The 26,872-nt window shown below is 37.0% G+C and overlaps 1 protein-coding gene across 1 annotated transcript in view; it reads right to left on the bottom strand.

Moving 5' to 3' along the window:
- LOC121417258 (epidermal growth factor receptor kinase substrate 8-like protein 2) overlaps positions 1-26,635 on the bottom strand; it is a 62,476-nt gene extending 35,841 nt beyond the window's left edge. Inside the window, 8 exon segments of the mRNA XM_041610895.1 lie at positions 6,835-6,908; positions 8,581-8,730; positions 9,424-9,500; positions 9,503-9,584; positions 11,015-11,265; positions 12,146-12,273; positions 14,647-14,777; positions 26,315-26,635. Coding sequence (XP_041466829.1) covers positions 6,835-6,908; positions 8,581-8,730; positions 9,424-9,500; positions 9,503-9,584; positions 11,015-11,265; positions 12,146-12,273; positions 14,647-14,723 — 839 coding nt within the window. The 5' untranslated portion in view covers positions 14,724-14,777; positions 26,315-26,635.
- Between the last annotated feature and the right edge of the window lie 237 nt (positions 26,636-26,872).

Below are 26,872 nucleotides of genomic sequence, written 5' to 3'. Positions count from 1 at the left end.
ATGTAAACTCTGGTAAACGTGAATAAAACATGTGAATAATAAAACCAGGTGCAGTACTACTTTGAATGGGTACAAAGTTCATACATAAATAATGCCCAAAACATATCTACTTCTTTCAATACTCCCCTCTTTCCCTGCCAGAAAAAAAAACAGAGACGGGAAACCATGATAATGTTAAAAAATATTCATGATTTTATTCCATGGTTTGATATTGGCACTAGGTTTTGATAGCTGAATTGATTGAATGAGTTATTTTCAAATGAACATATTTCCATCCTGGTAGGTGTTCCATAAAGCTGTTCATAATTAAGAGCGACTTTAAGAATGACTGGTGATCCTTTCTTAAGTTTCTTGTTGTAAATGGTATATTTATTGGTGATGCTTTAGCGCGTAAGAAAGGATCAACAGTTGTTCTTAAGGTCGCTAGTAACTTACGAACAGCTTTATGAAATGGCCCCCCTCGTCCATTTTACTCCAAAGTTGAAGAGATTTCTGTAATCCCCGAATATTCAACTTTATAAAAGTTTGATGTATACATGAAAAAAAGTAAATGTATGAAAAAATGAAGAAACAAAATAAAAATGCTGCCAAGAAGAAAAAAATCTGATCAAATAAAGCTTCACGGGCCATGTTGCAAAGCGTAGCGATTGTCCGTGGGACTGACGTCTATGATTGATCAACACAGTCATTGCAATCTGTTGCTGAAATCAGCCCATGATTGATTGACCACTAAGGCCCAAATTCACAAAGGTGGTTTTGAAAACCCACGGTTGAGTCCATGGTTTATGCAGATTTCCTGAATTAAGCACACATCGGGCGCGTGTATAAAGATGTCCAATGCTGATGCGCGCTTTTTTCCCAATGTGCCAAATTGACGCCTGTTACCGTGGTTAGATACGTCATTTTATTCAGGAGTCCACTGTTTGAAGAGTGGACTCATGAATAAAACAGCGTGGATAACCACGGCAACAGGCATCAATTTGGCGCACTGTGACAAAAGCGCGCATCAGCATTAGACATCTTTATACACGCGCCCGATACGCGCTAAATTGAGCGTATTTAATACATGAAATCTACATAAACCATGGATTCAACCGTGGGTTTTCAAAACCACCTTTGTGAATTCGGGCCTAAAAGTTTCGGGTTATAGGCCCGAGACAATTACAGCGATTAAAACTGAGAATATGTACATGTAGGCCTACTGTCACTCGGAGCATATACAGTGTAGGTTCCATCTTGTATTCAAACCACTTCAGCATTACATAACAAGGCTAAATAAATAATTTACTTTCTACTTTAAATTCCATCTTTCTAACAAGCACAATGTGGCTATTTGTTTGGTTCTTAGCCCTGTGTTGGTGCCCATGTTGATACCATTCTATTGGAAAGTATGAGTTGTTGAGATTTAGAATAGGATTTATTCTGTTGACATTTCCTGCCATATCGAGATCATTCTATCGAATGTGTGTATTGATGCAGTAGATTTTCAGGCTGCAATATACAAAGTACATCCCCAACCCCTTATTGATACCTTTCTATCGACTAGTTCGACATCTACATGTATGTACATGTAGTCGAAACTTATGGTAGACTTCGATATGTACACCCACGGACCCACCCCCATATATATTAGTATTATCATTATGGTAAATGGTAAATGGTAATTTTTTACCTGATTGCTAAGAAAGCATTTACCTTAGAATTTAACTTGGAAGCAGGCAAACAGTTATACACAACTTCTTTGCCCCTGTGGCATAGTCCATGAATGATTGGAAGCAAACAACCACTATTATTTAAGGTCTATGGCCGGTATTCTGAAGTCAGGTTTAAAGTTGTCGTTTAAGTATGGGAAGCCAAAAGTATCAAAAGTTTTATTAAGTTGTATGTTTCTTATGTTTACTGTGCTCTTTCCTGATTCATCGATGGTGAAGACAATCATCTATTTATACTTCCTACACAATTATGAATGATTTGAGAGCCGCATGAGCTGAAAGTATGATATATCTACTGTTAGTAATTATGTAACAATTGGCTATCCATACTTAATCCACAACTTTAAACCCAAGTTTAAGTTAAACCCGACTTCAGAATACGGGCCTATGAGTAGCAAGTCTTTCACTGAAAGTCGCAATTAATCGGAAATAACTTTTATGTTTCGCAGCACCCCATCAAATATAAAAATGAACCAGAAAACACACTAATTACTCACTTCAATACACATTTTATCGAAAATCAAGGAACTCTTACCGGTACATTTCGGCAAAATAAGCCACTATCTGGGCATAATCCATCTTAAATATCCTCAAAATATAGGAGCGGAGAGTGAAAGTTATCTGCGTCACCAATCCCACGAACATACCAGATTTGTTATGGAGGTACATGTATGATATGAGGGGAATATATTGGGATCATTTTTTGTGGGTGTAGCTGAATTCCTTGGTCACAGCAGTTTTATTAGCTATTGACGGGAGGGTAGTCTTCAAGTTCAAGAACAGTCTTTTTCACAAACACATAGTGTCTTCAGGGCTGTATGACATGAAGTTTAGAAATTGATCATGTGGCTGACTCCTATGATTGACTGCAACGATTATTGTACATGTTCAATAGAAAAATAACCATACAGAAAATACCTGTTTTGGGGTCTTTTTTTCGGGGGGGGGGGGGGGGGGGGGATTCTGCCTTAATGTACATTTAAAGCTTCACCATTGCTTGTGGGGTAGATTTCTATGATTAATTGCATACATTATTGTGCATGTTTAGTTGTAAGATATTCACACAGAAAATACCTGGGATTTTCTTTTTTTTTTGGGGGGGGGGAGGAGAGGGGGAGTGGAGGTATCTGTCCTTTTTTGTTGTTTTGTTTTCTTCAAATAGGGAAGGGTGTAGGAATTCTGCCCAGATCAGAAAAATACCAGGAATTTTTGCCACGGTGAGAGCAAATTACTTGTAATAATCTCAAGTTCGAAGAAAATGCCAGCAAACAGTTAGGAGAATTGGTATAATTTTGAGAATTTTTTTTTTACAGGGATTACTCAAAGACTGCACACATTACAAGATCTTCATGAGACAAGGTAACAACATGTATTTAATTCTTATTTCCTTTTTTATATAGATGCCAGTTCCATGAATAATAAACAGACAACATGGTCGGGCACCCTAAATACTTCACTTCCATTTTGCAAGCATAATCGAAATTGGCAAAGTGTCTGAATGTCGAGTCTACCATCACAACAGACTTTCAGCAGGGAAGTTCAAGTTTAGCCTGTACATTTGCTCCCTGGTGACCCTGCCAAGGTCAAAGGTCAAAGAAGTGCATAGAAGACATGGAGGAGATGAGGATCTCTGGATCTCCTTGGCATTGGCATTGTTATTCCTGTTGCCATGGTTATCACCCAGTGAAGTAAGGAGGAAGCTTTTATCGTTCTCTTTCTTCCTATCTGCCTGCCTCTATATCTCTTGAGATCCCTCACTCTCTCTGCTCCTCTCTCCATTTACCTCCATCCAAGACCCCTCCTTTTTTTCTAAACATCTTCCTCCCTCTCCCTCTTTGTATTCCCCCAATTTTTCTATTTATGTATATTTTTATTCATTTATATAGGCCTACTTATTTACTAATTAATTATTTAATCCATTACTTCTTTTTTTTTCATTTGCTTGTTTATTAATTCATGACTTTATTAAATAATTTCTCTTGGGGGGGGGGGGGGGGGGTGGAGGAGGGGAATCCTGGCTAGTTCACTGACTTTTGTACATACATCATGTACAAAATATATTAACTAAAACAGAATGATCCACACTACATGTGTAAGAACTAAATAAGGATCATACACATATATTGAATCAACTGGAATAAAGTGACCTACATGTACAATTTTCAGAAGCTATACGAGAACTGATGAAAGCGAAATAAAATGAAATGGAATGAAAAGCATATTTGTAGAATTATCAAAACTCAGAATCAGGGGGGGGGGGCTTAGGGTGGAGGGGATGTCAAGAGCTATATATTTACAAGTGCAGAACGGGTGACATTCCTTTTCAGCAAATTTCAAATCATAAATGATCCATACCACTCATATTTAACAATAAGTGGCATCAAAGTTCGACTAAAAGTAAACGAAGCATTATTTCAACACTGCATTCGGTTCTCTATCTCCAACAACCAGCATGGAAGTATGGTATTGACAAAGAGGGATGATCAAAGGGGAAAAAAGAAAAGGTTGGGAGACATGCCAAACAATGCTATTTACTCTCTGTAAATTGCCGGTACTAATCACAAGATTAAATAATGCAAATTCTATGACCTCTAACGTTTGGAACAAGATATAAGAACCTGCATCCTATTGATCTAATAGTGATGCAGTGTTTTATCTGAATGAAAAGGAAAATTATGAGCAATGGTGTAAAAATGCAAAGTATATGTTACTGAACATGCACATAGATTACCCATTTATAAACAAGAATGGATTTTGAATCGCTCTTAAAACACAAAGGATGAAAAATTCCTGATAGTTTAGAGAATGCAATGTGCAAATCAAATGGTTTGTATTAAATCATATAAATCATTGACTTTTTGTTGCCAATTTCCAAAGCTACATGTATAGGGTGATAAGTTTCAAAAGACACATTGTCCAAATGATTGAAAACAGGACAAGCTGATAATTTCGAGGGTTGTTTCATAAGCTGAAAAATCAAATTTGAGATTGATGAAAAACCTGTAGAAATAAATCAAACCCTATATGAAATTATTCCAGAAAAAAATCACACAAATTGCATGAACATTGCGATAAAGATCGCCAATTTTAAACATTTAATGGATTGTTTGTAAATATAGCTGCTAATTATTAAACCTGAACAAGAACATGTCAGTATTAAAAAAATATATATATAATTATGAAAAATCAGTATTTTGGTAATGAACTCAGTATTTTCAAAGAAATACCATATGATTACACCTAAACTGAATCTTTAGAAATCAGGAACTTGCATGAAACCATCTGTATACTTCTCATTTTTCCCCTACTACATGTAATTCCTGAAAATCAGTATTAGCTGGCAGCTCTGTGTTTGGGGAACTAAAATTGATTTTCTATTCAATGAAAGATCCCCGACACCAATCAGCATCTAAAAGTAAACATTCATGTCCATGTTTTGATATGAGCTCTACGTGACATGAAAAAGAGAGATGCCGCAACGTCAATCTTTCATGATTCATATCCGTCTATTTGCTTGTATATATGTTCGTGTAGGATTTGTGAAGAAAGGTTGAATAGACATTGTGTAGGTCATGTCTACACCCTTTTATTTAAAAAGAAGGAATAACATCTCCTGAAAAAAAATACATATATATATATATAACTGGTTTTGACTTTGTGATATCATTTGGCTGCATTTTTTTTTAAATTTAGGTCTATCATGATGGAAATGCATGTCAAAATACATGCGCCCCCAACGTGATTAATATACATTTCTATGTGTTTTGCCATTTTCGGAAGCAGAATCCGTGTAAATCGAGCTTTTTTTCGAGATTCCATGACATTTCCATAACGAGATTGCTGCTTTCCATGACTTCCCATGAAGTTATGTAGAATTTGGGATGTCACAATATCAAACATGTATAATAGCAGAGTACGATCACAGAGTATGAGTGTTGAGAGACACAACGAACTGGAAAGCTGCCATAGCCAAGAGGTAAATGCAATTCAAATGACTTTTCCATGACTTTTCACAAATTTTCCAAAATCCCTGGCTTTCCATGACCACAAGTTTTCCAGGATTTTCCATGACCGTGGGAACCCTGTGTATACTTGTTTCTTCTTAAATTTATTTATTTGTAATTTATGTTACGATCAATACGTAACATCAATTGTAATATGTAAATTTCCTGTTGCCAGTTCAAGTGGGTGTTTCATAAAACTGTTTGTAAGATACAAATGACTTTACGTACGACTGGTGATCCTTTCTTGTGCTATGGGACAACCCTATGTAATTGATTTAAGACCTAAGAACATGTTCCAGTCATAATTGAAGGTGTGCGTAACCATAGGATCTGCTTTATGACCCACCAGAAAAGAAAAAAATACACATCACCTACTCTGATGATTAAAACAAACAGGTTGTTAGGTGGGGGTATCTTCATTTTATATTGATTAGCATTTCTTTCCTAATGTATTAACTTGTATATGTTATGATCTGTTTGGAATTTGTGTTGCAAATGTAATACAAATTGTTCTTTTGCACTGGTCATCCTCATAGGCCTATGATTCTGTATCAAGAGTCTGAGGGCATTTTCTATTTTTATCTTTGTAAATATATATGACATAAGGAATTGAATCGACTTAATGAAATTTATGCAAAGCTCAGAAAATGTTGAAAGAAATTTATCTTCACTTTTTGAGCTTTATATTTCTTTTATTGTTACTTGTAGCTTCCTTTTATTTTTTTCAATGAAAATGTATAATGGGGAAGAAAAAAACAATCAATTTTGAAAATCCTCAAATTGGCAACACAGCAAATATATGAAAATACCTTATGAGAGTAAAATCAGTTCTTTGAAGCATTCTCACAACATATTCTTCACCTCCATATATTTTCAATTGCCTGTTCATCAGAAAAACATGTTGTCTACTCTAGGGGGATTTCACAAAGATTTAAGTGGGACTTGAAGTCGCTCTTTAATTTCCACTTGCACCGAAAACTTATCGCCTCACTACATTGGTCAGATAGCTTACACGGTACGTGCACTTCTGCATATCCATCCATCACATTATGCATCAAATAATATGAGTGTGGTTGAGTTGATCTATCATTTTTCATCATTATTTTCACAATGCTTACCTGTGTTGTTTCTTCTTCTTGCCTGATGTATGGTAATCAACCGCCTTCTGTAGGGATCTAGCGATGTCTGGGGCCTGGAAGGGAAATGACAGAAAAACAACAGAGAATGATTCATTCAATCATTCCTGTGTCACTGTGGCCCACTGGATTAGTCTTCTAACTTTGAAACAGAAGGTCGTGAGTTCGAATCCCAGCCATGGCATAATTTCCTTTGGCAAGAAATTTGATTACACCCGACCCAGGTGAGGTAAATGGGCACCTGGCAGGTATTTATTCCTTGAAATGCCACCACTCTGCAAAAGGCTGCGGGGATAAGCCAGGATAATGATATCAAATTAAGCGCATAAGTACGCATTTAGCAGTGATATGTGCTGTATAAGCATGTTGGTATTATCATTATTCATCCATTCATCCATAAATTCATCAATAAATCTATGCATGTATCCATTAATTCTATCTTAACATTCATCCATCTGTCATTAGCAACACATATGTTGATATTCAGCATGCTTTTACAATTAACAGGCATAATTTTGAGCTCCCCCCACAAAATATTTTCATAGAACCAATAGCGGGTGAACTAACTGAGTCTTAAGGTTAGGATATGAAACAACACAAAAATATTTATCGGTTGTTTTAAATTATTATTCCACAGACACTGCACATTGAACAAAGGCATTGAAAGCACAAGAACCATAAGCCACTTTACATGCCATCTCTTGCCTCAATTGTCACAATTCAATGATAAATTAAAAGATATAAGCTTATCCAGGCTGAAACTTTACAGTCGCTATACTGTCTGGCAAAGGTCATTGCATGTTTTAATACAATCATCCCTTGTTCATATTATTTGGTACAGTAAACTTTGAAGGCAATGGATTTACAGATGCATTGATAGCGCATGCACGCAAAGTACATGGGCCAGTTTCATAAAGAGTTACAACTGTTGTAACTTTGCCATTATGGCAACTACCATGGCAACAGGGCTCAGCAGCCAATCTAAATCAAGGTTACCATGGTAGTTGCCGTAATGGCAAACAGGCCTCGGATCTTGTCAATAGAACTGTCATCCCTTTCACTTAATGATTATTAATAGCAACAGATTACATGTATTGGATGATAAAAAGCTTTAATCCAATGTCCATAAGAACAAATGTTTAATGTGGCTAAATCCCTTTCATGAAAGTTAAATTTTCATATGTAACTTTTTTTTGCAAAATGGTGAGCTTATTTGTGAAAGTGGTATATAAACTTTTGCTCAAGCAAAGAACGAGATGGCAAGCTAGGGAGAGCTCTTTTCATCCATCTCTACTTTCATTCCCAATCCGCCTCCTCCTTCTCTTCCTCTTCTTTCTTCTCCCTCTCTTTCCCCTTCTTCTTCTCATTCCTCATTCTTCTTTCTTCTACTTCTCTTTCCCCTTTCTTCTCCTTTCTCATTCTTCTTCTTTTTCTTTCTCATCCTCTTTCCCATTCTTCTTTCTTCTTCTTCTCCTTCTTCTATTTCTCCCCTTTCCTTTCGTTTCCTCTCCTTCTTTTTTCTATTTCTCCCTCTCTTTCTCTTTCTTCTCCTTTCCCTTCTCCTCTTTATTTTCTTTTCCTCTTCTTCCTTCTTTTAATCCTCACAATATGCACAAATACCGGTGCAATTAGCACTCAATGAAAGTTTCCACACAAACATGTTCATCTTCTGTTTTGGGGGATCTGAAAAGGGAGCTATCCCACTCCCTGCATTGGCAGTGTACTCACCGGGACCTGTTCGCACTGGAACATCATCATCTCTGGAACTCTCTTGCTGGTGTATCTGACAATGATGACGAGCAGACTGTCGTAGTTACACTGCTTTAGCTCGGCCGAGACTGCTCCAATGTCCTGCAGTGGGAACACCTCTAACGTTTCCTGGAAGAAAAATGGACAATAGCTTTAACCAAACTGAATAGTACATGTCCTAAATAGACAGACCATGGCAGGAGACATACATGTATTGGCCTGTATTCTGATAGCAGGTTTAACTTAAACTCAGGTTTAAACTTGTGGTTTAAGTATGGATAGCCAATCGTTCCATAAATCACTAACAGTAGAGATATCATACTTCAGCTCACTTGGCTCTCAAATCATTCATGATTGTCTAGAAAGTATAAATAGATGATTGTCTTCACCATCGATGAATCAGGAAAGAGCACAGTAAGCACAAGAAAGTGAAGAAACATACAACTTAATAAAAATTTTGACACTTTTGGCTTCCCATACTTAAACTACAACTTTAAATTAAACCTGACTTCAGAATACCAGCCGGTGTGTCTTGTCTTCACAGAAAATTCAAAGTCTAAAACCCTATCAAATGTGACCGCAAGTAAATATTTTCATCTCACAAATTAAGCTGTAAATTGCAGTCTTTGGGTTAGACAAGAATCATCCATTTTAAATCTAATCGGTAACAGAATTGTAGCAAAAATAAATATCAAATATCGCCTGGGGTCAAGGGAGGAAAGGGGTGTTCACAGGTAACTGGGAGATGGCGCTATTGACAGAAAATATTGACCAGAAAATCAGGTAGACACATCTAATTATTGACGAAAATAAATCATTTACCTGAGTATATTCATCCATCAGCACCACTTCCTTCTCTGTGACCATAAGTCTGACGTCCTGCGACCAGATCTTCCCTTGGCGTCCAGTATCCTCAGCTTCCGGATGCCATCTTCTACCGAGACCACCCCATCCTTCTTATCCATAGCAAATGTGTACAGATGCTGCAGAATCACAGAAAAAAAAAAATCAAGGTTAAGGTTTGGAGCAAGGATACCAACAAAGATTTAATTATGACTTAGAGTCGCACTTAAATACCGAGTTGCATAAGATATGAAAGGCTTGATCGTATTGGTCAGATCGTGACACGAGGACGCACACTACTGCGTATATATCAATAAGATCGCACGTTGCATATCCTGTACGCGCCGGCATTTAAGTGCGACTGAAGTCATAATTAAATATTTGTGTATCACCCCCCTGATTGTAGTAATTTCAGGGACAAGAAAAGCATATTTTGAGATGAAATAAGTATTGATCAAATTTGAACAAGTTGCATACAATCCAGCAATTTTAGTTCCAAATCAATATAAAATACTGCAAAACAGGAAGGATTGATTACCTTGTTGAAGGCATATGGCTTTGATTTCTCAGCGGGCTACTTTTAACAACTTGCTAAAAAATGGCTTTGAAACGGCATGACCATACAGAATTGGGACTTTCTAATTTGAAATTATCATTATTTACAGTAAATAATGAATAACTGACTGACACAAATTATGAACAGGCTTATGGAAACACCATCAGGGGAGCTCTTCATGAAAGGATTTTATCCGACATACTCTACTTCATCCGACAGTTACCATAGTAACAGTACCTCACAGCCAATTAGAATCAGGGAAAGCTGTCAGATCTGACAAGTTGTTAGACAAAAAAGTTGATGAAACACTCCCCTGGTCTCTCAGGGAGGAACTCAAGCCCTTTGCCCTCTGCATGCTTGCTTGCGTACTAGCATTCAGAATTTCTAAGCTATCAGGCAAAAAAAAAAATATTATCAACCATCACCACTCTTGGGCGCGTTGTGGTCTAGTGCCTCTGACTCTCGCATTTCAAACAGAGGGTCGTGGGTTTCAATCCTAGCCATGGCGCATTTTCTTGTCATGAAGAAATTTATCCACACTGTGCTGCACTTGACCCAGGTGAGGTGAATGGGTACCCGGCAGGATTAATTCCTTGAATGCAGAGCACTGAAAGGCAGCTCGAGCTAAAGCCGGGGTCATAATGATAATAACAATGCTCCTTGGAATAGATTGCTTCTAGATAGATGGCACTATACGAATGCCTATCATCATCTTTATCATCATCATCATCACCATCATCACCATCATCATCATCATCATCACCATCATCTTCATCATCATCATCATCATCTTCATCCTCACCACCAACATCATCAACATCATTATCACCATCATCATCATCATCCCCATCATCATCTCATCATCACCATCATCATCATTATCATTACCATTATCATCATCACCATCATCATCACCATCATTATCATCATCTTCATCATCATCATCATCACCATCACCATCATCATCATCATCATCATCATCATCACAATCATCATCATCATCCGATTCCTTACCTCCACTGGGAACCTGTTGGACCTGTGCTGCGGCTGTGTGTGGTGGTGGGAGGGGACATGGGACTGCTGCTTGGGCTGCTGATGGGCGTGGCCATGTGGGTGTGGCTGGGGTTCATGGTGGCCCTGCTGGTAGGAGACAGGCCTACGGGAGGGGTCGTACTCCTGCGGAGGGTGACCGTTGGGGTACGATACCGGTCTTCTCTTGTCTCTGCTAGCATGTTCAGCCAAATGTCTCGGGTCTCCATACACCCCTGCATAGGAAGAAAATAGGAAATAAGAAGATCATGTCTTTAAGGAAAATAAATGCTTCTGGGTAAATAAAGCAAACGCATTGGTAAACAGTGCTTTGACTTTATTTTATCTGAGCGGCACGGTCCCAACTGCCGCTGTGGCAGTGAAATGTCTACTAAATAAGGCCAAGAAAAGTGCTATATAAATACAATGTATTATTATTATTATTATTAAGTTTCAAGTGAAAATCTTTATTTACAGCCTCAAAGAACTGCAATATAAAGTGACAAGAACCGCCACAACAAATTCATTCCATATATTTTTAGATTAATCTCGCCAAGAAATTATATAAATTATAATTTTTCATTCACATGTATCTTGAAAGGAGCTGCAAAACTTCTTTTTTGTCTTTGTCCTACGTATTTTATAATCCACATGAAAAATATTAAATCAAAGTTCAAATTATTTTATCAAAAGATATTTCTATGGGGCGCCACAAACTCCCGAACTATTACGGTGCAATCAACAATTGTATTCACCATTCATCTGGGGAACTTTTCTTTGTAATTAGCCAGTATGTTTGCCTACTTCTTGCCAGGGTTAATGTACATGTATATGTCTGATAAGCTTCTTATTTTGTTTCCAGTAACTCATGATTTTTTGGTCCACACCAGGCCCGCACTGAAAAAGGTATGCACCACACAACAAAAATTATGTTCAGTATATAGCAGAGACGGGCTACCTTTACGATCACCAATTAAAAACTGGTACACGCAGGCTATTCTAACCCGCGCCATTCATATACTAACAATTCCATAACTTATCCTGCAACTGGTTCGGATCAGCGAGTTACTGAAAGCGGTATTGGGCATGCAGGGAGAAACTACGCAATGAACCTACCGTAATGACCCTTATGATTGTTGTTATTCACGCCTCTTGAAGGTCCTTCATGTGGTACGCCATTTTGGCGCCCGTTGCCAGAGGGGTAACCATTGGGTATGTGGCTTCTGTCCATCTGACCATTCATCCTGTCGAATCGAAGAAAGGAACGAAAAGACGATCAGAAATTTTGCATTGATAGCTTCATTCAATGATCCACAATACTATTCTTTGTAATCTTTTGGGGTGAGATATATTATCTAACTCATTTCTTTTTTCCCATTTTCACTTTCACTACCAGTAGAAAATTCAACCACAAATCAAGCACACTTCACACATACTGTAAACATGCAACACAGATTTCAACAATCCAACACATTCTAACCCCCCCCCAAAAAAAAAAAAAAAAAAAAATTACCAAAAATCTGAATACTACAAACCTCATTCCTCAGCTTTGTCACATAATTGTGCAAACTTGATATATATGTACATGCAGTTTACTGATGGAGTTTTTCCCTTTTCATCTACCGGTATGTAAATGTATTTTCTAAAGCTTGTAGAGACATTTTTTAGATAAGTGCTTCATAAAAAAAATGTAGATTGTTATTGTTTCTGAATGAAGCTTAATTGTTGAATTTTGAGTCAATAGTGATAGTAAAATGGAAAATACATATGTTTCTACAGACTGGAGGTATTCCAATATCATTTCAGACCATTCAAAGCATGCTGGGTACCGCCATTTGCTCACTCATCATCTGGTTATGAAAACCATCTGGCATATTTAAAAGTTCATCCAAACAAAAGATTTAGGCAATAGTGAGTGATTGTTAGCTCCAAATTTATTACACTGCCAATGTTATACAAATCAAAAAGATTTTGAAGTTTGTTCAAAGTTATTCCAATAAAAAAATGGACCAATGAACAAAACATGGACAATTAAAAAAATCTATCAACCTAAACACCTTGTAGGTGTTTCATAAAGCTGTTCGTAAGCTAAGAGCGACTTTAAGAACAACCGGTGATCCTTTCTTATGCGCTAAACCTTCGTCAATGAATATACCATTTACCACAAGAAAGGATCACCAGTCGTCCTTAAAGTCGCTCTTAACTTACATGTACGAACAGCTTTACGAAACACCCACCTTGACTGAATGCGATAAGTTTCTCCTGAGTCAAAGAATAAAGCGTGACGTGCAACATAAAAGTATAGTGTATGAAACCTGTCAGTCTCTCTATGCTTTAAACTTGAAGAAAAAATGAAATTTAAACTAATTTTACTATTAATATAATTCATGAATTAATATTTTAATAAAGTAGATTCTAGCAATTCTGCTTTTGAAGAAAAATATAGAAACCTTTAGCTGATTACAGAGAACTTTCCCTTGAAACTTGGAACATGGGAAAAATACATGTAGTGAGCTGTGAATTCATCTGCCCTAGGACAGATTATAAAAGAAGATCTTTTAAATATGTTGCTGCCGTCATATTTAATTCTCTCCCTTGTGATATACAAAAATGCATGTCCCACCATGCATTTAAAAAACCCTGTAAATCATTAAAATTCTGACTGTCAAACATGTAATTATACTAAATAACTTGATGTAAATTTGATGATTCCATGAGTAATTGTTGATTTCACTCTTAATGTATATAATCTTTTCTGTTTTGACTATATTATATATTACATACATTGATTTGCTATGATATTGAATTGTTAAACTGCAGGGTGCCTTTGGAAAGCAGTTTGCATTTAACTGAACAGGCCTACCCTGCTGTACAAAATAAACCACAACCGATGAATAAATCATGATAATAAATTGGTATTTGTATAGCGCATAATCAACTGAAATTGCTCTATGTACTTTGTACAAATTGCTCTCCAATATTACAATTACACTACAACAAAAATAACTGTTTTCAAATTCCCTTTTAAAGATTCAACAAAAGTACATGATCGAAGGTGAATTGGTAAACTATTCCATAATTTGGGGCCGCAAAAATCAAAACTAGCTTCACCCCCCCCCCCCTTTTGAAACAACTCTAGGAATGTGTATAAAAAATTGTAGTGTCTTCACTGGAACGAAGTATATAATGTGGCTGATGTGGGGATCTAAGTATTATAGAGGTATTCGGGTGCCATTTTATGCATACACATGTATACTTTTCACACTGCATTTCCTTAACCCCATACTATCCTTAACCCCGGACTATCCTTAACCCCATACTATCTGCTCAACCGTGGTTAATGCCTTCACCCCGGACTATCCCTCAGCTCATGAATATTGATGATTTTACCATACAGAGCGTGATTAACGCGCAATTCGACTTCCGTGATAGGCTAATGCTTAGCACCACATTTCCTTAGCCCTGTTTCGGTTTCACACTGCATCTCTTAGCACCGCAATTGTGGTGCTAGCACCACAATAAGCCGGCTAACCCTGCTTTTTTTTGCCTTTGCCCCACCAATTTAGGACAAAAAGTGCAGTGTGAAAAGCATATTAATGGCACAGATGAATACTCACTGTGGATGGTGGCCCCCATGGTGTCCGTAGGGGGATTCCTGGACGTACGGGTTCTGTCTTCCTGTCGGGATCGGCATCGTGGGTTTCGTTACGGTGTCTCTCAATCTCAAATTCTAAGATTCATCAACCACCTGTGGAAATGATATGAATATATACAATAAAAAAAAGGTTTACTTGTCGACGACTAACAAAAAACGTTGAAAGTGGTCTATGGTACACCACATGGAAAGAGTGAACAAGAACATTTCAGTATTTTTAAAGCTGAAAATCAGTATTTTGGCGCGGAAATCAGTATTTTCAAAGAAATACTATAGGACAACACATAAACTGGAACTTGAGAAATCAGTATTTTGCATGAAACCATCAGTATTCTTCTCATTTTTCAGTACTAAATACTGAAAATCCGTACTACTTGGCAGCTCTGCTTAAGCCAGCCAGTCAACCTGCCTGAGATGTCGGGTTTTCTCCCCGGCTCCTGCTCTATAATTCCTTTCAAAATTTTCAAACTTCCCTGACTTTCAAGGACCACAAGTTTTTCCAGGATTTTCCAGGTTTGTGGGAACCTTGTGAATGATGGTATTTTATTGTGAGAGGATGCAATTTCTGCATGATCCAACGTTAAATTCTGCTTTAAAAAAAAAATGTAAATTGTATCAGCAATAACAACTATCATAAATAGTTCCCAAGAACTGGAAAGCAAACACACATGAAATGTTATCAGAGATGATAAACTTGTACAGATATTCCAAAGGGCAAGTACTATCTGTAGACAGATACCGTGTTTACACATTGACTCGGCTCTGTTGTTGAATCCGCGAGCCGGGTTGAACACTGCGAAGAAGGGATCAGAGATCGCGTTTATACGTACATATAGAAAGACGAGTTCAACACGGCTCGCGGATCTCGAACGGAAGAAGAATTATGACGTCGCAAATTAAACGCGGGAAATTCACCGCAGGAATCGAATCTTGTCCGTGCGAACAACAACAATGCCAAAAGTGAAAGCGCGCGCAGTGACCTGGTCAAGAGAGTTCGACACGGCTTTCTGTTTACACACGAAAAAATTGCCGAGTCTGGCTCGGTTCGCAGGTTGAAACCTACGATTTTGGCGGATCAAAAAAGCCGTGTTCGACACGGCTCGCGGATCACACTGATCGCGTTTACACAGCATAAAATTGCCTTGTTGAGCACGGCTCGCGTGTCGAACCCCCGAGCCGTGTCACTGTGTAAACACGGTAATAGATGTCGAATTGCATTGCAAAGCGACTGAATGTAAACAATAACTTGGAATAAAAACAATGATGTAAAGTATGTGAGCCAATATAGTATTTACGAGTTGAATAAAAACCAAGATACTGCTGGTCTCTCATTCCCATGCTCTCCTGCCCCCACCCTCCCCCTGCTCACCCTTCCCCCCCCCCTAACCCCACAAAAACAAATTTTGTTGGTATCAGTTATTGATCAAACTAAAAAGAATGCTGTTTTTTTTAATCAAAAGATAGTTCAGTAAAAGCCTAAAAGGTGTACATTTTATCTCACACAGGGTTGGGGATCAAACAATTCTGATTCATTTTTTTCTAACAAAATTTCTGGTAAAGCATTTTTCTCCAAATTATTAACTGGCACTGCATTTTGGCATGTAGCTTTGAACCCCTATATATTATAGGGGTTCAAGTAAATTATATTATAAGTAAATGCTAGAGTCAGGCAAGTGTTTTGAAGTAAAGACCAAAACTACTTGCCCGAAATTGGGCAAGCGAAATTCTCAGTAGAATGGTCAAAATTTGGGTTGATATGATTATTGACCCTAATTTTTTTCGTCATGGCAGACAAGATAAAATCACTTTTGAAAAAGAAATGCAAGAAAAAGGTAGATCCGTTCATGTCAAAAGAGAGAAAATGTCAATGGTTTGTATAACTGCAAAATTTTCTTTTAAAAAAAAGACTATTTTTTAAAAGGATTTTGGGGGGCGAGTGAAATTGATTTTGGGGCAAGTGAACTATTTAGAAATTCACTTGCCCGACGGGGCAAGTGCTTTTAAAACGTTATGTAGCACCCTGCTACTGGATCCAGGCAATCCATGCATGTATATGAGAATTACAGAATCCAGTAGTTGTAGGGTTAACAGTGGAGTAGTCCAATACCTTCATCTGTCACTTCCAAGTGGGACTAAAGTTGGCAAAGAAAAATCCGCAGTCAAAACAGAAGTATTTTGCAGCCACTTTGGTTAATGATTAAATCCAAATTAAACAGGAACTGAATGTATCCTTGTTTTGAGCAAACTCCTGAAACGACAAGCAAATTACTGTATATGAAGCATCAATCTGCAGTGAAAGAGAATAGGTTTTCATTAACATGCCCCGCTTCGGCTAAATCATTAAATCCAAACTTAAACCGATACTAGCACATCCACATCTTCGTAGTGTTGTTTTGTCCAACTCCAGAAACTAGCAAAGGTAGGTAGGAGCAATCCACAGTCAAAAATGAAAATCAACTTGGCTACGGGACTGGCTAAATCCAATATCAAACCAGAACAAGTACGTCTATATCTCAGTAGTATTTCTTTCTCCAAACCCCTGAAACTACAATGTAGCAAGGCATTCCACAATATCCAATTTACTGCATTTCACATGAAGCACACAGAAGGACTTGATGACTTTACTCTAGTAGAAGGTAATACACACAAGTAATCAGTACAAGACCATGTACACACCTATCAATGCATTGGGCATAATAGTTCTGGTTCTTTGCCCATATTCTTACCGCCCCATATCTAAAGAAGACCAATGAACCTTGGACTATGACGTTTCAATAGGACGTTTTCTAAACGAACACAAATGGTGAGGGTGTGTTCCAACAATAAAATTTGATTGCATGGCATGTTGTTTAAGGATATGTAAATCTGCAATGATGGTATACATGAAAATGTAATGATTGCATTTGTCATCTTCTTGCCTACATTACGACTGCCAAACCCGATGACTGTATTGAATCAAATAGTTGCCCACAAGATTATTCCTGATTGCCAATATTTGAAAATGACAGGCAATTTGATTTCCATATCAGATAGTTGACAACCCGGGGGGGGGGGGGGGGGGCACTCGACCAAAAAGTGGTGGGGGTGTGCCGCCGGCGAGACAAAAGTCGAGGGCCTTGGAGCGGGCTTACTCTAAAAAGGAGGGTCCTCGGAACGGGCTTCGGAACGACAAATGTTTGTGAAAACGGGGGTCCTTGGAACAGATCGCCAGCGTGTGAGTGCGTATGCATCCCTATGGAACGGTCATGCGTGCATGATGCAGCTAGCGCGGCCTCCGCCGGGGAGCTCTGCGGCCGCTTTTCACCAAAATTGCAGCTCATTCAATGCGATCGGAGCGGCGTAACGAAAAATATGCGAAGCTTTGGAGCGGATTTCTCTCTTCTTTTTTCTCGATAAGAAGAAAATGCTATGCCTTGGATCGGCTTTCTTTGTTCTTTTTCTCAACAAGGCAAAAATGCTATGCCTTGGAACGGAAATTTGAGTGTGAAAATGGGGGTCCCCTCCACGGCACATACCCACTATGCATTATATACTGAGTGCCCCCCCCCCCCCCCCCCCCGGGTTGACAACATGCAGTGATTGCCAATACTTGGCAAATGAATCCTACAAAACACAATGATTGCCAATACAGTGATTCTAAATTGAAATGGAAAACAATGACTGACAACATCAAATGACTTCAAATTGCAATGATTGCCTTGTATATGCTTGCCAGAATGCAATGATCAATTTAATTCAAATGATTGCCCAAAAGGCAATGATTGCAAACACCAAAATTGTCGATATCAAATTTAAATACTAAATGAACGCAAGCTTGTGAATGAATACTAGTACTTGATTAAAAAAAAAAATTGAGGGATTGATTTTTGATGAGCTGTGATGGGGGTCTGAATTAGTCATGTGTGCTCTATTTGGACCTATGATTATTATCGTTATTATCACGATTCACTAGGAAGTCTGAACAGACCCAGATCATAATTGTAAACAGCAATAGGTCACATGGGATCTTTCACAATACGGCTATTAATACGCTTCGCCATTCCTAAGCACTGGTTCATCCATGGGTGTATTATGGGATAACCAATGCACCGTGTCAAGGAATTTCATAACAATTCATAAAGCGCTTTGAATAAAATGACAAGGTTGCGTTTCTCTATTTTTCAAAGAATTGTTCATAAAACCATGTAGGGAGGCTCCGGGTTGGGTGCACATGTAGGGGAGCTCACCCAGTTGATCATTTTCAATTCTTTAGTTATTTCATATTTTTATTTTGGGGGTTTGGGTTTAAATCTTGGAAAAAAAATAAGGAGATTGGATGGGCTGGCTTATGACATGGAGGTGTGAATATGAATATTCAATTGAAGTGTACGGGAACCGGAGATCCCGAACACAAATCACAGCAATGGACTGAAAATTTTTTTTAGGAAACAATTACATTGACTAAAAATCTAAGCTTTGATAGAATATGGATCTGGGGAGTATCTGTTGCATAAATACTTTAATATGACAAATCCACAGTTTCTATCATAACAAATTTCAATGAGTGATTACACTTCGTAATTCTGAAGGTTCGTGATACTGAAGGTTCTTTATAATTCTGAAGGTTCGTAATTCCGAAACACGTAAATTGCCTAAACCTTGATGTTCGTTAATCCAAAAACATAAAAGGGTTCGTTAATCCGAACATTTGTGGCGTTATTCCGAAGGTTCGATAATGCAAAACAAAATAAGGTTTGATGTTCCGAAGGTTCGTTAATCCGAAAACGAAATATGGTTCGTTGTTCCGAAGGTTTGTTAATCCGAAAACGAAATAAGGTTTGTTGCTCCGAAGGTTCATTACTCTGAAAATGAAATAAGGTTCGTTAATCATTTCGTTTTCGGATTAACAAACCTTCGGAACAACGAACCATATTTTGTTTTCGGATTAACGAACCTTCGGAATTAAGAACCTCACTTTTTTTCGACCTAACGAACCTTCGAAATTACAAACCTCATTTCGTTTTCGGACTAACGAACCTCCGGAAATACCTTCCAAATAACGAACCTTCAGAATTACGAATGTATGCGAAAATGAGTTATGACAGTAGCTTGGCTTTTAGTGAAAATTTGTTATTTTGGCAGAATTGAAGGAACCGACCCTCTGTGGTTGATAGAAAGGCTTCTAGAGGACAATCACGCCTGTCCATCTCTTAATCTCCATAAAAAGATAGATCTAGGGGCTCCTTCATATGAAACCTAACAAAATACATAACTACCAACTCTAATTTCTCTCTCAGCTGTGGCACACATGAGTGTATGTGAGTGTGGGTTGGGGAATACCATAAGTCCTTTACCGGAATCCATTTCAGGAAGAAGGTACATGTAAGCGTCTTTTGCAGCACTTTTCCTGTGACATTCCCCATTGCTTTGTCTATGATAGCTTAGAATTAGTGCAAAAAAACAAACCTTGCAGGGTACTTGCAGGAAAAGAAGTGGACATGTCTTTGGTAAGGATCCTGATGCAAATATTCCAGAGTAGAATGATTGGAAATAAAGAGTATGTAACGTTTGGGATAGAGTGGCTTAAATCGATATTCTGATGAAAGATATTGTATGTTTGAATTTGCCAGCGCCATAATGAGGCTGCGATGAATGCAAGGAATGCTCCCCATGGAGTGGACATTGCGCACTTTTCGTGCCAGATCGAAATGAATCCAATGACCCCGGTAATAATACGCTATAAAGTGCTTTGAGCAGTTCTGGGAAAAGCGCTACATAAAAATTGGCTATTATTATTATTATTATGATAATCAAGTAAAAAAAGGGGGTCTCATCAACCATCCCCTAGCTGCACCCATCTAAACCCCTACAGATGACCTGATGATATGCCCCGGAGTGGTGCCATCCCTGTACTTCCCCCTTGATAAGCCCCTCTCCTTTCCATTTCAATGTAGAGAATAGTCCAGGAATTCTATGTATGCCAAAAAATTGTTTGCCTTTATCACAATTTCTATAGATAGTCCAATTCCAAACAGCTTTGTGTGTCGTTTCAATACAGAAGGCCAGTTCATCTCGCCATAATCGAGCTTCATTCTTGTTGTATTTGCTGAGCAATTTTTGCGCAATTCATTAGGTCAATTTCCTGGGTGTTGATCTTTACCAGTTGCCGTGGCGACTCGCATATTACCTATTTCTTGCAGATTGTGAGTTTGAATGCAGAATGAAGAGCATTGTTAATTTTGATGTTGGAGTGGAATGACATGCCAAACAAATGGTTCAATATGAACAGAGGATGTGGTGCATATTTCAAATATCTGCAATAATTGTGTTTTGACGGGTTTCAGTGAAGTGTCATTCTATAAAGAAAAACATCGCAACTCCTGATAAAATTGTCTTAAAGATAATTACCAGTTGTGGTACGATCTCAAAATGAGTTCAAACAGAATCCGATAAAATTACCACCCAAGTGTTTGTATTTACAGTGTATAAATTGAAAAAAATATGTGGCAAATGGATCTTGAAAAAAAATGTGTAATTGATGAGAAATGAGTAAAATAAGAATTTGACATTTTAAGGAATCCCATCAAATGTAAAAATTAAGAAATATGTGGCAAATGGCACAAACAAAAAATGTGTAATTGATGAGAATTGAGTAAAATAAGAATTTGACATTTGATGGAATTCCATCAAATGTCAGGTATTTTTCCAAGCATATACATTCACACATCCACTTTTCTGTGTTAGTGATCATCAGAATTATCGGTTTTGAGCTACTTGTATGATTCCATGTTTTCTCAAAGGTAAGTCTACATTAATAGATATGTATTGTAATATGGTGACAATTAATCTTGACTTAAAGATAAATTCCAGTTTTGGTAACGATCTGAAAATGACTTTTTACAGAATCTAATATAATGACCACCCAAGTGTCTGTTTGTATGAATAAAAAATATGTGCCAAAGGATTCTGGAAGAAATTGTGTAATTGCAGAGAAATCAGCAAAATAAGCGCGGATTCGGTCACTTCCGTCGGGTCTTTATTCCAGCAATAATAATACACTGTCCCACGTGTGCCTATCTGTGTTGGTTATCTTCAGTGTGAACATTTTTCAGCGTAGATTTCAAGATTTCACAAAGTTCAGTTTATGTAACTGTACCAGATCTAGATCCTCGATGATATACTGACAATTAAGCATTGTTTTACAGACTTTCTCATGAAATCAGTGTTTACTGCAACTACTGGCATTTCTCTTTAAAATACTTTAATTATTTTTTGTTGGAAGTACCTTCTTTTACCTTCAAGTGTCTTTTGGCACACAGGACCTCTCACAAGATAGCTATTGCACTATTTAAAGTTAAACTTTACCACAAAAAATATCTTAAAACAAATACTACTTCCGATCCCTCTTTTCATTCAAAGTGATATTCCTCTTGAGCAGTGCTTAACAACTGCTTAACATTTCAGTTGGTATAACACAATGCCAGAAAAAACACCGTTACATGCTTGACTGAGAAAACATGTCTTCACGTATCCATAGGCATATTGTTGTGGTGAAATTATTTCATAAATATTACGATTGCAGCCACATTCTTGACATTCCAAAGAGATGATTTTTTATTGTATAATCCCTCGCATAATTCCAAATCAAGTTAATTGATTACTCTTGGTGGTGTTAGTGGCAAGCTGGTGGGAATGCTTTTGATTCATATTTCCTGCGCAGGTGAGGAATGGGCAAGTCACAAAAAAAGTAAGACAGCCAGGTAATAGTATTGAGAATGATTTATGACAAACTTTTCACAGTGGTGCAAGAAGTGAATACACATAGTATCCTTCTATAAGTACTGTATAATATTGAAAAAGGGTATTAAACTGTTCAAGTGTCACAAACAAATCAAAATTATTTCTAATTCTTCTGAAGTAAACCGATTGAAGGGGAAGTTATCTATCTACGACTTGAAATTGATTTAAAAGGTCAATCTAAAACTTTGAAAACATCTGCAAAACTGAAACTCACACATCAAATGTAGATGTGAACTAACTATAAACCAATGTAGTTTATCCCTTAGTGAGAAATCATTGCCTTTCATCAGAAACAAGAGGACCCAGAAATGATCCTTGGGGAAGCCCTGATGTAAACATATCTGTTTGATACAAATCTGTTAACACTCAACCCGCACATACAGTACATCCGCTGAAGATGTGAAATCAGAGTTTTAGTGACACAATAAATTTGTCTTTTGTCCATACATAATTAGGACCCAGATTAGACCCTTGGGGTACCCCACTGTAAGAAGTGCATCTGACCCATACACAGAGTGTAAAACCACCAACCTTCAAATACATAAGCTGAAGATGTGAAATAACCTAACCCATTTATTTCTAGTCTTCATTATTTCATCAACTTTTCAATCTTTAAAATCAAATCACCCTTTTTTTCTTCCTTTGTTGCATTGATCGTTTTACATTCGGAACATTCACCTGAATGGAAAATTGAAGTTAGAAAATTTGTTAATTTACAATGGGAATTCATTGGATTACAAATTACAAAAAGTAGGAAAGACAAGGAAAGTCATCCTTTTTATGAATTGTAAAGTGCATACATACATGTATGTAGACCTGTTGTGATCTACATGGACTTGTATTAAGACCATTCTGGTAAAACTGAAAGGAAATATTAATTTCTGTATTTCATAATATCTTGTAGAAATCGTCAACAGACCACATGGTGTCTTGCAGACGATTTAAACAGAACTCGAGATCACCACATTCTCCAAGAATAAAAACAGGTAAACATTCATTTTCATTCAACCCACATTGGGCTTAACGGAGGGGAAAATTAAAGAGAAGAGATGCCATTCTCCACTGCTAGGCAATCATAACATTGTATAGATCGATCAAGGTCAACAATTTTGACAAAATTTCCCACATTCTCATGTCTGCGAAGTTGATATTCATTTCCACATACATTCACATCAGTTTATAAGCCAAGGTTGTGTTCAAACAAAGAAATGAAATTCACCTACAAAAATGGTGTTCAATAAGTATGTTATTGTGTAGTTTATGCCATGATTCCCTACTGGTAATAAATGTACATTCATATATTAGATTTAGAGATAAATTGATTTTGTTGCACTTAGCACTGGTTGAATTGTCACTCAGTCCTGGTAGATCTAGAATTGCCACAGTGAACTTATCTAGGCTGAAAAGACAACCACTCTGGAGATCCCCAACACAGATAAGCACATGTGGGACAATGTACCATTGCTGATTGGAGAAAGATCCAACATCTCGATGAAATGCCACGTTTGTGTTGTCGATTTCTTAGAAATAACACTTTTTTCCTAACAAAATAATTTGGCACATATTTTTCTTAACACTTTGGTGGTGATTGTTTTGGATTTTGTTTGAATTTATATTTTGTTTACTGGCATTTAAATGTATGTTTTTAATGGACAAAGTATCTTGGTATCTGTACATCAAAGAACAAATATTCAAGTATTCCATTCATCTTGCTTATAATTAAACTTCTACAAGTGAGAAGTTTCTATAGATAGTACATTATGGTGTCGGTATGGCGTTATCAAAAGCAAACAATGACGGCCAAAGGGCGGCCATCGTACTTTGGCCGGGCGGGCCTAACCAACAAGTAGCACCTCGATCTTTTATTATCTTCTCAAATATCCTTTAGTGAGGAAGAAGGCTTGTTCCTACTGCCATATTCTATTAAAGGAGGGCTGGCGTGTGTAGATTTTGACTCAAACATACACTGTGATTTCTATTTTGTATTCATTTACTTCTTTCATGGCATTTACTTTGATTATTTTGTTTGTCATGCATACATTCCTATAATACCATTTCCATAATACATAACAAGCATAACATATTGTTTTTGTTTGGAATGTATTATAGAAATGTACTAAAAATCATTCTAAACAGATATGATCTACTACCAAATTATTGTAAACATTAACATCTGAAAACAAAATAAAAGATATTATTTTCAATTGATGTTTGTATTTTATGGGAACAGACCCTTTATCATATTCATTGCATGACTACAAGAAAAAGGGACTTCTTAAGCCGTTATAGGTAAATGAACAAATCTAATGACGTAGCGGATGAAATTTGCCATTTGTATTTACTTTTTCGGATCAGCTTAAAAATGACCTTGTGAACAAAATGTCTTTATAAAGAATTTCTGAAGTCTATTCATTTTGGGACAGCTTCGGTCTTTTCAAGTGAGATGAGCACACATGAAGAACCTTTGGTTTTATTTGAAATATTTTAAGCACTGAATCACAGGAACCAATTATCTCTCTATACAACTGCATAATACTTATTTTTAAAGGGCAAGTCCACCCCAATAAGAAGTTGATTTGAACAAAAAGAGAACGATCCAACAAACTTTAACACTGAATATTTCATCAAAATTGGATGTAAAAAGAAAGTTCCAAAAGTGTAACTTGTAACTTTTGCTTGATTTCACAAAACAATTATTAGCACATGCATCTTGGTCGGTGTGCGAATAAAGGGACTAATGATGTCACTCACTCACAACTGATTTCTTTTGTACTTTATTACAAATAAGAAATTTTCGAATTTTCTCAATGTCATGTGAAACAAAGTTTTAGTCAAAATTCCCTGAACGTGTGGAGTAACATTGATTTTATGGTACATATAAGTTGGCTCTTATTGTCAAATATGCAAAAAAATAAAATATTGTAAAAAAAAACAAAGTAATGAGGGCTATCATTGACTCTCTCATTTGCATTTCACTTAGTTGTGTATAAAACTCTTTTGTGAAAAATAATCAAAACTTTAAAATGTTATAACTTTCTTATTTTACATCCGATTTTGATGACATATCAGTGCTGTGCATGTTGGATTTTTTTCAATTCATTAAAAAAAAATCTGGGGTGGACTTGGCTTTTAAAAAGAGTCGACTACAGAGCAAAAGCAAGCATTCTCTTAAAAAAATAAGAAATCACTAATCAGTTTGTAATCATGGTAATTAAACTCTTCTTTGCTCTCCTACTGGAAACACAGAGTGATAATTATCAAAGCATCTTTTTGTGTGTGTTAAACAAGTTTATAAAGTTGTAAAAAGTTTGTATATAAAAGTTTGAAAGCACTTATGCTAAACACTGCCAACAGATCTTTACTTATTCATGATTTGATTTTCCTGGCTTTACTTGTTTTCAGAATCCAAAAAATTTGACCGAAAAACAAATTATATAGCAATAAAATTCTGTGAATTCCTCAATTTGTTTTCTGTGAGCTTTTTATAATTATTCAGAGAGCTACTGGTGTCTAAGTTGACGATTAAGAGCAATATTTGTGCGTTTTCTTACTTCAATTTAGAGAATCGGAACTCATGATCAAGTATGGTCTAACATAGCAACGGCAAAATCTACTTTTTAGATATAAATTCGCAGAAAGTCTAATTATTGCTTAATTCAGTGCTTTAATCATGAATAATTTAGTCTGATCATTTTGAAAAATTGTTATCTTATTTTGATTTACTAGTAAAACATGCAGAAAGGATCTACATATAGGTTTTGGCAGTCACAACATGGAAACAAGGCACAAGCCATACAGAAAATTCTGCAAACTGCCATGACTAGCAGGAAGAAGAGGTTTAAGCAACGTACCTTTATATCCTGGTGAGCTTTCCTTTATCCAACCATTTGTCCAAGCGTTTAACTTTAAACAAGTCAAGCAAATGTTGATCAAATAGCATCTAATTGGGTTGAAACTATTTAAATTTAGGTAAACAAATGTACATATATTCCAGGAAAATGATAGTTAGGCTAATTGAACCATGTCAGAGGCGGAAGCTGTTGACAAATACGGAATTCAATAAAAACAAGGAGATGGATGCATGTCTTTCGCGATCAAATGTTTTACCTATGACAGCAAGACACAGAAATGGTTTCCAACAAATGCGGAATCTGTGGAAAAGAGCCGGTTCCACTTACACGTACATCATGGTCAGGTGTTGCAGCATTGGTAACCAGACAGTCTGGTCAAGCATGGATTGAAAGTTACAGAAGTAGAGTTTCCAACACATGCAGGATCAGGGAGGGGGCACTTGCACTTGCACTTGATAACGAGTCAGTCTGACCCTTGTCAAGATGAAAACTACAGAATTACAGTTTCCAAGGAATGTGGAATCTCGATCAGGCACTGCAGCAATGACAACAATTCAG

This window comes from Lytechinus variegatus, chromosome 6 (assembly GCF_018143015.1).
Source record: "Lytechinus variegatus isolate NC3 chromosome 6, Lvar_3.0, whole genome shotgun sequence".
NCBI classification, from domain to species: domain Eukaryota; kingdom Metazoa; phylum Echinodermata; class Echinoidea; order Temnopleuroida; family Toxopneustidae; genus Lytechinus; species Lytechinus variegatus.
Note: the sequence above shows the minus strand (reverse complement) of the source record. Positions and strands in the feature narration are given on the sequence as shown.